This window comes from Anser anser, assembly GCF_964211835.1.
Source record: "Anser anser genome assembly, chromosome: 5".
Classification (NCBI taxonomy): Eukaryota; Metazoa; Chordata; class Aves; order Anseriformes; family Anatidae; genus Anser; species Anser anser.
The window spans coordinates 36,361,625-36,374,143 of record NC_139725.1 but is presented as its reverse complement, the minus strand read 5'-3'; the positions used below and the strand labels follow the sequence as shown (position 1 = coordinate 36,374,143).

Sequence of the window (12,519 nt, the reverse complement as noted above, 5' to 3'; positions counted from 1 at the left end):
GTACCACAGAGCCCTTCACTGGCTCCCCTCCCCTGCCCAAGTGGGATGGGGCAGAGAACTCAGAAAAAAAAAAAAAAAAAAGGTTAAACTCATGGGTTACTGTCATGAGACACTTAAATAGAACAGCAAGTGAAGGGAAAATAATAATGATGATAGCAGTAAATAAATAAGTATATAGATTTGAAACAAGTGGTGCACAGTGCAATTGCTCAATATGCTCTGACCGAAGCCCAGCCTGTCCCCAGGCAGCAGTCCCCCCCAGCACACCCCCTCCGTCTTTATTGTTCAGCATGATGCCATATAGGATGCAGTGTCCCTTTGGCCAGTTTGGCTCACCCAATGTGTTTGGGAGAAGAGCCGGACCCCCACCTCCCTACAGCCTCCTTTAAGGTATTTCAAGAGCATGATAAGGTCACCCCTGAGCCTCCTTTTCTCCAGGCCTTTTTCAGCGGCTCTCAGCAACTCCTCATAAGACTTGTTCTCTAGACACTTCAACAGCTTTGCTGCCCTTCTTTGGACACACTCCAGCACCTGCCTGTCCTTGTAGTGAGAGGGACAAAAGTGAACACAGTTTTGGAGTTCCAGCCTCTCCAGGGCTGAGCAGAGAGGAACAATCACTTCCCTTGCTCTCTTGGCCATACCAGTTCTCATACAAGCCAATACGCTGTTGGCCATCTCACTTTGGAGATGTCACAGCGCTGCCTGAAGCCGAGCTGTTTCTGAGGATCTCCCGTCAGCTTGGAGGAGCACGAGTTTGTCACTGCCTGGATTTGATCCTCCACCATTTGCCACAAGTGGCAGAGCACCGAGGTTCTTCTTGCTGCTGTGCAGCACTCAGCGCATTCTTGCCAGTGGGTGCAAAGCTAAGCATGGCTACAATGACTCTACGCTGCGCGCCGTTGTTTCTGCTGGTCCCCACATCCAAGGAGGCTGCAGTTCCCTCGCAAACAAAGGAGAGGGAAGGCTTCTGGCCGTGAGCCTGGCCGAGGCCCCGGCAGGCTGTAGCTCCATCCCGCGCAACACAGGAGTGCCTCAGCCCCCTGCGCCAGGGAGCTGAGGAGAGGTCTTTTTGGCTCAGCCTCTCCGTGCCCATCAGGAGGCCCCAGGGCCGGGCTCCCCGGCGGTGCGCGGCGTGCCCCCTGGGCCTGCTGGTGCCGCTGGGTGCCCCCGTCCTGCTGCTGGGCCAGGCCCGGGCACAGCACCTGCCTGCTGATTGGATGCTCACGGGGTACCCGGCTGTGGCCCCTCCGTGCCGGCTGGCCGTGCCCTGGGCGGGTGGTGCTGGGGGTGCTGGGGCAGGGGAAGCGTCCCTCTGACGTGACGTGCCCTTCCCTCTGCCTGTTCATGCGGCCTAAACCACATGAAGTTTAACAAGAGCAAGTGCCGGGTCCTGCACCTGGGACGGGGCAACCCTGGCTGTATGTACAGACCGGGGGACGAGATGCTGGAGAGCAGCCCCGCAGAGAGGGATCTGGGGGCTGTGGCTGACAGCAGGTTGAATATGAGCCAGCAGTGTGCCCTGGCAGCCAGGAGGGCCAACCGTATCCTGGGGTGCATCAAGCACAGCATCGCTAGTCGGTCGAGGGAAGTGATTGTCCCGCTCTGCTCTGCACTGTGCGGACTCAACTCCAGTACTGTGTGCAGTTCTGGGCACCACAGTACAGGAAGGACATTAAACTGTTGGAGAGCGTCCAGAGGAGGACGACACAGATGGTGAAGGGCCTAGAGGGGAAGACGTATGAGGAGCGACTGAGGTCACTTGGTCTGTTCAGCCTGGAGAAGAGGAGGCTGAGGGGAGACCTCATCGAGGCCTACAGCTTCCTCACGTGGGGGAGTGGAGGGGCAGGCGCCGACCTATTCTCCTTAGTCACCAGTGATAGGACCCATGGGAATGGTGTCAAGCTGGGGCAGGGGAGGTTTAGGCTAGACATCAGGAAGAGGTTCTTCACTGAGAGGGTGGTTGCACACTGCAACAGGCTCCCCAGGGAAGTAGTCACTGCACCAAGCCTCTTGGAGTTTAAGAAGCGTTTGGACTGTGCACTTAGTCACATGGTCTAAAAATATGGGTACACTCGTGTGGTGCCAGAAACTGGACTCGATGATACTTATGGGTCCCTTCGAACTCGGGATATTCTATGATTCTGTGATTCTATGTACTCCTGGAGGGGAGAGCGTGCAGCTCTGGGGCCAAAGGAAGGCCCTGGGGCTGGGCCCTGGGCTCTTCCCAGTCCTTCCTGCGTGCCCAGAGCCATGGGGACGTGCCTGTGGCCCTGCTCTGCCCCATGGGACCAAGGGACGGACGATGGACCGGGGAGAGAGAGAGGCGCCGGTGCTGGTAGCAACGTTCCAAGCACTTGAGGGCTTTAATCGGGAAGAGCACTGTGCAGGGAAAGGCCATGCTGAAAAACTTCACAAGGACCCTGGTGTGACGTTGGGCCACGGCTGCGGGTGGGCCGATGGAGCCGTTTCTGCAGTGTGCTGAGGGCTGTTCAGGGACGGGTGCCCCCCCATGGGCATGGCCACCCCTCCCTGGAGCCCCCTCTTGCAGATGTGTCCCCAGGGTCTCCTCACGGCGCTGTCCCCAGGGTGCTGACGTCAACGTCATCATAGCCCGTGTCCCCGTGGGAGTGCGCCGGGGCGTCCCCGCCATGGGGAGAGGGGGCCTCCTCCGGCACAGCCGCAGCATCGTCGTAGCCATCCGGGGGGCTGTGCCCAGGCTGGGCCTGGGGGGCTGCACCAGGCATGGAGGGGCCGGGGCTGAGGACGCAGCCGCAAGGGCCACACTTCCTCAGCTCCCCAGCACCACTGCTTGGCCACGGCCCCTCTCCTCGGTCCCCTGTGCCTTCCTGTCTTTGCTGAGTGCCCCTTCCCCTACCTGGGACCTCCCTCGGGTTGTGCTCCTCCTTATTGCTATCCCAGTTCTCATCTTGCAACTTCATGCCTGAGCCCTTGGACTGGGAGCCTGCAGTGGAGAAGAGGGCACTGGGTGCTTGTCCAGGGATGGGACAGCCCCAGGCCCCGGGGAAGACCGTGCTCCCACCTGTGTGACTGGGCACCTCCTGGTACTCGGGCATCAGGCTGTAATCCAGCTCCTCGTACACGGCCTCAGAGCCGGGATCCATGGCTCTTATGGGGCCTGAAAGGCAGTAGCATTGCATCGGCATCCCCCTCTGTCCTCCATGATCCCAGGGGAACCCCCAAGGCAGTGCCCACCTCGGCGTTGCACCCGTGTGCGGTGTGCCTGCACAGCCAGGGCTGCCAGGGCCAGGCCCAGCAGCGTTCCCAGGAGCACGCACAGGACCGTGGGCACGGGCACGCTCCCCGACACTGCTGTCAGTGGGGCAACGCTGCTGGTGACACCTGCAGGGATGGCCAGGGGCAGCGTGAGGCCGGGATCCGCACGGCAGCAGGAGCAGGGGTCAGTGGGCACGGGCAGAGCCACCTGTGCAAGCATCCCTGTGCTGGCAGCTCCTACCTGCAGTTGTGGTGGCCCCGCTCGTTCCCTCGGTGTCCTCGTCACAGGCGATGTGGGTGACCCCGGCAAGACCGCAGGACTGCAGGTGCCAGGGCGCCGAGGGGCAGCGCCAGAGCGAGGGGACCCCCTCCTGGCACTGCACCCAGCCCAGCCAGGCAGGGACCGAGCCCTGTGCAGGGACGGCCTCCAGCCTCCCCCCGGTGCCACAGCCCAGCTGGCGGCAGACAACGGCAGCTGTGGCGGGGCTGGTGTCGTTGGCGCACACGCGGCCCCACGTCCCCTCGCGCAGCACCTCCAGGTGCCCACTGCAGCTCCTGCTGCCCCCCGCCAGACGCAGCAGCCCTACAACAACAGGGGACAGCGGGGTCACGGCACCTCACAGAGAAGCGCGCACCCCACGGGCAGTGGGGACTGCTCCCCAGCTCAGGGATCACAGTGCTCACCTGAGCACACGGCACCGGCACCACCGCCCCGGCGGCAGCCACGCCGTGCTGGGGCTGGGCAGTCCCAGAGAGCCGCCTCCGTCCCCGAGCAGCCCCCGGCACCCGGCCACAGCGTCCCCACGCCGGGCCCGAAGCGCTCAGAGCCGGGCGCCTCCAGGGCCCGTCCGCACCCCAGCTGGCGGCACACGACATCGGCATGTGGCAGGTCCCAGGCGTCCTGGCAGACGGTGCCCCAGGTGCCCTCGCTGTACACCTCCACCCTGCCGGCGCAGCGCCCGGGGCCGCCCGCCAGCCTCAGCCGCCGGCTGCCTGCACGGGAGGGCCAGGATGGGGCTGGGGGCACCCGCTGGGCACCCGCGGCCCTTCCCAGCGCACTCACCTGAGCAGGCAACGGCCGCCTCTGTGGGGCTGTGGCTGGGCGCTGCGGCAGGCCCCGAGGTGTTGCACTGTGCCAGGCGCTCCTCGGTGCCAGCACACCGCAGCTCCTGCAGCTCCACAGGGCCCAAGCTGGCGGCCGGCACAGCGTAGACCTTCTCTGGCACACCGCAGCCCAGCTGCCGGCACGCCACGGAGGCAGCTCGGTCATCCCACGGCCCCGCAGTCACATGGGCCCAGTGCCCGGGGCTTGTGGCCACCTCCAGCCGCCCGTCGCACCGGCTCTCCCCGTCCAGCAGCCGCAGGGGCTCAGCGGCGCCTGCAAGAGCCCGGCCATGCCGTGGGGACTGGCACTGCTCCCCGCCTGCCACGGGTGCCCGCGTCCCCTGCACCCACCTGAGCAGTTGACGGCGGCGGCATGGCCAGGGGGGCAGGCGGGCTCCCCCAGCACCGCCACGGGGCACTCGCCCGGGTGCCGCTCGCTCCCGCTGCAGCTCAGGGCATCGCGCCGCAGCGGCCCCGTCGCCGTGCCCGTCCCAAAATGGCCTCCTGGGGGCAGGGAGGCGGCGGGGCCGCAGCCCAGGTGGCGGCACAGGATGTGGGCGTCGGGCAGGTCCCAGGCGGTGGCACAGAGGGGTCCCCATGTCCCCTGCTCCTCCACCTCCACCCGCCCGGCGCAGCCCGAGCCGCCATCCGCCAAACGGAAACCGGTGTAGGCTGCAGCAGAGAGAGGGTGCTGGGGGGGCAGCAGAGCAGGGACCCACTGGGCACATCACTCTGCAAGGGTCCACCCCAGCCCCCCAGCCCCAGCACTTACGTGAGCAGACGATAGCAGCGGGGCCAGCACAGGACTGGCCGTGGGTCGGCCGCCGGGCGCAGTTGGCGAGGAGTGGCTCGCTGCCGTTGCACTCAAAGGCGCCGTCCCAGAGCGGCCCCGTTGCTGCCCCAAAATGGCCGGCACCGGGGACGGCCACTGCCATGCCGCAGCCCAGCTCCCTGCAGACCACCTGGGCGGCCTTGAGGTCCACGTGGCCGTGGCAGACGGTGGCCCAGGCGCGGCCCTGCCGCACCTCCAGCCGCCCCGAGCAGGCGCCGTCCCCTCCAGTCAGACGGGAGAACCCTGCCGGGAGAGGAGGGCTCCTTAGGGGAATGCAGACAATGGGGCTCCCTGCAGCACCGCATGTCCCCAGCACTCACCTTGGCAGACTACAGCAGTGTCAAAGTCATGACGGCCATTGTAGGGTCCCCAGCCTTGAATCTTGCAGTCCCAGAGGGCCTTCTCAGCCCCATGGCAGTCAACAAAGCCCAAGCTGATAGAACCTTCTGTTTGGCCAAAGCGGGAGCTGTAGTAGGCGCTAGTGGCCGAGCCGCAGCCCATCTGCTGGCACACCACCTCGGCGTCCTCCATGTCCCAGGCATTGTCCGCCACCGTGCCCCAGCGTCCCCGCAGCTTCACCTCCACTCTCCCCTCACAGGGTCCCCTGCCAGCCGCCAGACGCAGCTCCAGCGCCTCTGTACCAGGCACCAGCCTCAGTCCAGTCCTGGGGGTCCCAGCACGGCATCCCCAGTACCACCACCCCTCCTCACCTGTGCAGGTCACGCCCACGTCCCACTCGTGGCCACAGAAGTGCTTGCCCCAGCCAAAGTGAGGGCAGTCCTGCAAGGTGGTCTCAGAGCCACGGCAGAAGAAGGGGTGCAGCCAGATGCGTCCCTTGCCCTGCCCAAACGGGGCGTACGGGGATGCCCGGGCCACCGCACCGCAGCGCAGCTGCCGGCACACCACGCCGGCGCCGCGGTGGTCCCAGTCGAAGTCGTAGCTGCAGACGGAGCCCCACTCGCCCTCGTGCTTCACCTCCACCCGGCCGGCGCAGCGCCCGCCGCCATCCACCAGCCGCAGCTCCCCGCTGCCTGCGGGCAACCCCAGGGACCTTGCTGAGCCCGCGGGGTGCCTGCCCCACGGCCGCTCCCTGCCCCACCGCTTGCCCACTGCCCCACGGCCAGCCCCTGCCCCACGGCCAGCCCCACCACTCACCCCTGCAGAGCTGCACGCAGAGGAGCAGCCCCAGTGCTCTGGCAGGCACCATCCTGCCCCCAGTGCCAGACGCAGCCCCGCGGCGGGGAGGGGGATATATAGGCAGCCCCCGCTGGCAGGAGCCAATGGGGGCGGCGGAGGCACCTTGTGAGCCGCTATCAGGAGGGTTATCTGCTGCCTGCCGGGGCCCAGCCTCCAATAACCTGCTCTGTGCCCAAATATGAGACTCGGCTCCGCTTCTGGCGTCAACCACCGCCCCACCCCCCCACTGGGGCTCAGCACTCAGATGTCCCCAACGGGAGCCAGCCTGTCCGGCACCCATGTCCCTCTGAGTATGGGTTGGGGCAGTGCCCAAGGAGAGCAGGTCCCCGCGGGGACTGGATTGGCCCCAGAATAGGGCCTCTCTCAGCACCTCAGTGCCCAGACTTTGTCGGGGGGGTGCCTTGACCCACCTGGAAGAAGCCTGGGGGTAACCGGGGAGGATGTGGTCTCTGTTCTGGCCCTGACATGTGCAGGAGGGACATCTCCAGCCCCTTGCAGCGGCTGGTGGCACAGGGCACAAGGGGGACGGTTTCCCCCACTCGGGGACCTGGTGTCGGCACCGACCCCACGCAGCTGCTGGGCCACCTGCACTGCTGGCGATAGCATCGTGGCTTTGTGCAGCATCGGGGATGCTACCAACTGGGTTCGGAGCTCAGAATGAGCCCAAGGTACCTACATGGCTTCTTGGGGACTGTACTTTGGCAGTGGATGGGGACAGTCCATGTGCTACTTGCGGTGGGGGCAGAAAGGAGCCCCAAAGTGGGAGGTAGAGGAGGAGGTGGAGGAGGAGGTGGAGGTAGCCTGATCCGAGCAGCAGGCACAGAGACAGCCACAGAGGACAGCATGTTGCAGGGTGGTCCAGCTGCTGCGGGGCCAGCGCAGAAGCCCCCAGCTTTAGAAGGGGCCAGGAGCAGGGGCCCAGCCCTCCCTGCCCGTGTCCCTGTGTGGGGACATGTGGTGCTGCAGGGAGGCCCATTGTCTGCATTCCCCTAAGGAGCCCTCCTCTCCTGGCAGGGTTCTCCCTTCTGACTGGAGGGGACGGCGCCTGCTCGGGGCGGCTGGAGGTGCGGCAGGGCCGCGCCTGGGCCACCGTCTGCCACGGCCACGTGGACCTCAAGGCCGCCCAGGTGGTCTGCAGGGAGCTGGGCTGCGGCATGGCAGTGGCCGTCCCCGGTGCCGGCCATTTTGGGGCAGCAACGGGGCCGCTCTGGGATGGCGCCTTTGAGTGCAACGGCAGCGAGCCACTCCTCGCCAACTGCGCCCGGCGGCCGACCCACGGCCAGTCCTGTGCTGGCCCCGCTTCTATCGTCTGCTCACGTAAGTGCTGGAGCTGGGGGGCTGGGGTGGACCCTTGCAGAGTGATGTGCCCAGTGGGTCCCTGTTGTGCTGCCTCCCAAGCACCCTCTCTCTGCTGCAGCCTACACCGGTTTCCGTTTGGCGGATGGCGGCTCGGGCTGCGCCGGGCGGGTGGAGGTGGAGGAGCAGGGGACATGGGGACCCCTCTGTGCCACCACCTGGGACCTGCCCGACGCCCACGTCCTGTGCCGCCACCTGGGCTGCGGCCCCGCCGCCTCCCTGCCCCCAGGAGGCCATTTTGGGACGGGCACGGCGACGGGGTCGCTGCGGCGCGATGCCCTGAGCTGCAGCGGGAGCGAGCGGCACCCGGGCGAGTGCCCCGTGGCGGTGCTGGGGGAGCCCGCCTGCCCCCCTGGCCATGCCGCCGCCGTCAACTGCTCAGGTGGGTGCAGGGGACGCGGGCACCCGTGGCAGGCGGGGAGCAGTGCCAGTCCCCACGGCATGGCCGGGCTCTTGCAGGCGCCGCTGATCCCCTGCGGCTGCTGGACGGGGAGAGCCGGTGCGACGGGCGGCTGGAGGTGGCCACAAGCCCCGGGGACTGGGCCCGTGTGACTGCGGGGCCATGGGATGACCGAGCTGCCTCCGTGGCGTGCCGGCAGCTGGGCTGCGGTGTGCCAGAGAAGGTCTACGCTGTGCCGGCCGCCAGCTTGGGCCCTGTGGAGCTGCAGGAGCTGCGGTGTGCTGGCACCGAGGAGCGCCTGGCACAGTGCAACACCTCGGGGCCTGCCGCAGCGCCCAGCCACAGCCCCACAGAGGCGGCCGTTGCCTGCTCAGGTGAGTGCGCTGGGAAGGGCCGCGGGTGCCCAGCGGGTGCCCCCAGCCCCATCCTGGCCCTCCCGTGCAGGCAGCCGGCGGCTGAGGCTGGCGGGCGGCCCCGGGCGCTGCGCCGGCAGGGTGGAGGTGTACAGCGAGGGCACCTGGGGTACCGTCTGCCAGGACGCCTGGGACCTGCCACATGCCGACGTCGTGTGCCGCCAGCTGGGGTGCGGACGGGCCCTGGAGGCGCCCGGCTCTGAGCGCTTCAGGCCCGGCGTGGGGACGCTGTGGCCGGGTGCCGGGGGCTGCTCGGGGACGGAGGCGGCTCTCTGGGACTGCCCAGCCCCAGCACGGCGTGGCTGCCGCCGGGGCGGTGGTGCCGGTGCCGTGTGCTCAGGTGAGCACTGTGATCCCTGAGCTGGGGAGCAGTCCCCACTGCCCGTGGGGTGCGCGCTGCCCCGTGAGGTGCCGTGACCCCGCTGTCCCCTGTTGTTGCAGGGCTGCTGCGTCTGGCGGGGGGCAGCAGCAGCTGCAGCGGGCACCTGGAGGTGCTGCACGAGGGGACGTGGGGCCGCGTGTGCGCCAGCGACTCCAGCCCCACAACAGCTGCCGTTGTCTGCCGCCAGCTGGGCTGTGGCACCGGGGGGAGGCTGGAGGCCATCCCCGCACAGGGCTCGGTCCCCGCCTGGCTGGGCTGGGTGCAATGCCAGGAGGGGGCCCCCTCGCTCTGGCACTGCCCCTCGGCGCCCTGGCACCTGCAGTCCTGCGGTCCTGATGGGGTCACCCACATTGCCTGTGACGAGGACACCGAGGGAACGAGCGGGGCCACCACAACTGCAGGTAGCAGCTGCCGGTAGAGGCATGCTTGCACAGGTGGCTCTGCCCGTGCCCACTGTCCCCTGCTCCTGCTGCCGTGCGGATCCCAGCCTCACACTGCCCCGGCCATCCCTGCAGGTGTCACCAGCAGCATTGCCCCACTGACAGCAGTGTCAGGGAGTGTGCCGGTGCCCACGGTCCTGTGCGTACTCCTGGGGACGCTGCTGGGCCTGGCCCTGGCAGCCCTGGCTGTGCAGGCACACCGCGCACGGGTGCAACGCCGAGGTGGGCACCGCTTTGGGAGTCTCCATGGCACTGTGGGGAACAGTGCATCATGCTGTTGGAACGTGTACTTCCTTACAGACCCTACGAAAGCCAAGGACGCTGGCTCTGAAGCCGTGTACGAGGAGCTGGATTACAGCCTGATGCCCGAGTACCAGGAGGTGCCCAGCCACACAGGTGGGAGCACGGTCATCCCTGGGGCCTGGGGCTTTCCGCATCCCTGGCTTAGCACCCAGTGCCCCGTTCTCCACCACAGGCTCCCTATCCAAGGGCTCAGGCATGAAGCTGGATAATGATAACTGGAATGGTTACAAGGAGGAGAGCAACCCCGGAGCAACCCCAGGTAGAGGAAGGGTAACTCGGCAGGGACAGGAAGGCACAGGGGACCCAAGGAGAAGGGTTATGGCTGAGCAGTGGTGCTGGGGAGCTGAGGGGATGTGGCCCTTGCGGCTGCGTCCTCAGCCCCCGCCCCTCCATGCCTAGCACAGCCCCACCAGTCCAGCCTGGGCACAGCCCCCCGGATGGCTACGACGATGCTGCAGCTGTGCCGGAGGAGCCCCCCTCTCCCCACGGCGGGGACGCACCAGCGCAGCCCCATGGGGACACGGGCTATGACGACGTTGATGTCAGCACCCTGGGGGCAGTGCCATAAGGAGACCCTGGGGACATGGCTGCAAGAGGGGGCTCCAGCCCCAGGGATGGGTGGCCGTGCCCATGGGGGGGCACCCGTCCCTGAACAGCCCTCAGCACGCTGCAGAAACGGCTCCATCGGCCTGCCCGCACCCGTGGCCCAACGTCATGCCAGGGTCCTTGTGAAGTTTTTCAGCATGGCGTTTCCCTGCACAGCACTCCTTCTGATTAAAGCCCTCAAGTGCTTGGAACGTTGCTACCAGCACCGGCGCCTCTCTCTCTCCCCGGTCCATCGTCCGTCCCTTGGTCCCATGGGGCAGAGCAGGGCCACAGGCACGTCCCCATGGCTCTGGGCACGCAGGAAGGACTGGGAAGAGCCCAGGGCCCAGCCCCAGGGCCTTCCTTTGGCCCCAGAGCTGCACGCTCTCCCCGCCAGGAGTACATAGAATCACAGAATCATAGAATATCCCGAGTTCGAAGGGACCCATAAGTATCATCGAGTCCAGTTTCTGGCACCACACGAGTGTACCCATATTTTTAGACCATGTGACTAAGTGCACAGTCCAATCTCTTCTTAAATTCAGACAGGCTTGGTGCAGTGACTACTTCCCTGGGGAGCCTGTTGCAGTGTGCAACCACCCTCTCAGTGAAGAACCTCTTCCTGATGTCTAGCCTAAACCTCCCCTGCCCCAGCTTGACACCATTCCCATGGGTCCTATCACTGGTGACTAAGGAGAATAGGTCGGCGCCTGCCCCTCCACTCCCCCACGTGAGGAAGCTGTAGGCCTCGATGAGGTCTCCCCTCAGCCTCCTCTTCTCCAGGCTGAACAGACCAAGTGACCTCAGTCGCTCCTCATACGTCTTCCCCTCTAGGCCCTTCACCATCTGTGTCGTCCTCCTCTGGACGCTCTCCAACAGTTTAATGTCCTTCCTGTACTGTGGTGCCCAGAACTGCACACAGTACTGGAGTTGAGTCCGCACAGTGCAGAGCAGAGCGGGACAATCACTTCCCTCGACCGACTAGCGATGCTGTGCTTGATGCACCCCAGGATACGGTTGGCCCTCCTGGCTGCCAGGGCACACTGCTGGCTCATATTCAACCTGCTGTCAGCCACAGCCCCCAGATCCCTCTCTGCGGGGCTGCTCTCCAGCATCTCGTCCCCCGGTCTGTACATACAGCCAGGGTTGCCCCGTCCCAGGTGCAGGACCCGGCACTTGCTCTTGTTAAACTTCATGTGGTTTAGGCCGCATGAACAGGCAGAGGGAAGGGCACGTCACGTCAGAGGGACGCTTCCCCTGCCCCAGCACCCCCAGCACCACCCGCCCAGGGCACGGCCAGCCGGCACGGAGGGGCCACAGCCGGGTACCCCGTGAGCATCCAATCAGCAGGCAGGTGCTGTGCCCGGGCCTGGCCCAGCAGCAGGACGGGGGCACCCAGCGGCACCAGCAGGCCCAGGGGGCACGCCGCGCACCGCCGGGGAGCCCGGCCCTGGGGCCTCCTGATGGGCACGGAGAGGCTGAGCCAAAAAGACCTCTCCTCAGCTCCCTGGCGCAGGGGGCTGAGGCACTCCTGTGTTGCGCGGGATGGAGCTACAGCCTGCCGGGGCCTCGGCCAGGCTCACGGCCAGAAGCCTTCCCTCTCCTTTGTTTGCGAGGGAACTGCAGCCTCCTTGGATGTGGGGACCAGCAGAAACAACGGCGCGCAGCGTAGAGTCATTGTAGCCATGCTTAGCTTTGCACCCACTGGCAAGAATGCGCTGAGTGCTGCACAGCAGCAAGAAGAACCTCGGTGCTCTGCCACTTGTGGCAAATGGTGGAGGATCAAATCCAGGCAGTGACAAACTCGTGCTCCTCCAAGCTGACGGGAGATCCTCAGAAACAGCTCGGCTTCAGGCAGCGCTGTGACATCTCCAAAGTGAGATGGCCAACAGCGTATTGGCTTGTATGAGAACTGGTATGGCCAAGAGAGCAAGGGAAGTGATTGTTCCTCTCTGCTCAGCCCTGGAGAGGCTGGAACTCCAAAACTGTGTTCACTTTTGTCCCTCTCACTACAAGGACAGGCAGGTGCTGGAGTGTGTCCAAAGAAGGGCAGCAAAGCTGTTGAAGTGTCTAGAGAACAAGTCTTATGAGGAGTTGCTGAGAGCCGCTGAAAAAGGCCTGGAGAAAAGGAGGCTCAGGGGTGACCTTATCATGCTCTTGAAATACCTTAAAGGAGGCTGTAGGGAGGTGGGGGTCCGGCTCTTCTCCCAAACACATTGGGTGAGCCAAACTGGCCAAAGGGACACTGCATCCTATATGGCATCATGCTGAAC

General features: G+C 65.6%; 2 protein-coding genes across 2 annotated transcripts; one reads left to right on the top strand and one right to left on the bottom strand.

The window, feature by feature from the left end:
- Window positions 1-710: 710 nt before the first annotated feature.
- Window positions 711-6,377, bottom strand: LOC310899946 (antigen WC1.1-like; the record flags this gene model as incomplete). The annotated part of the gene is made up of 9 exons (XM_083837095.1): window positions 711-3,136; window positions 3,214-3,360; window positions 3,476-3,817; window positions 3,919-4,227; window positions 4,298-4,612; window positions 4,690-5,010; window positions 5,111-5,413; window positions 5,491-6,197; window positions 6,322-6,377. 9 exons carry the CDS (start codon window positions 6,375-6,377, stop codon window positions 2,568-2,570), a joined length of 3,069 nt encoding a protein of 1,022 aa, XP_083693221.1. The 3' UTR covers window positions 711-2,567.
- A 780-nt stretch (window positions 6,378-7,157) lies between these two features.
- Window positions 7,158-10,515, top strand: LOC310899919 (scavenger receptor cysteine-rich domain-containing protein SCART1-like). Its single transcript, XM_083837049.1, has 2 exons — window positions 7,158-8,497; window positions 8,568-10,515. Exons 1-2 carry the CDS (start codon window positions 7,522-7,524, stop codon window positions 8,894-8,896), a joined length of 1,305 nt encoding a protein of 434 aa, XP_083693175.1. The 5' UTR covers window positions 7,158-7,521; the 3' UTR covers window positions 8,897-10,515.
- The last annotated feature ends 2,004 nt before the right edge of the window (window positions 10,516-12,519 follow it).

Bases quoted from the DNA above. Each gene is read 5' to 3' on its own strand.
- LOC310899919 (XM_083837049.1), top strand. From the start codon at position 7,522: ATGGCAGTGGCCGTCCCCGGTGCCGGCCATTTTGGGGCAGCAACGGGG. The intron at 8,498-8,567 runs GTGAGTGCGCTG...CCTCCCGTGCAG, and splicing joins GGCGGCCGTTGCCTGCTCAG to GCAGCCGGCGGCTGAGGCTG.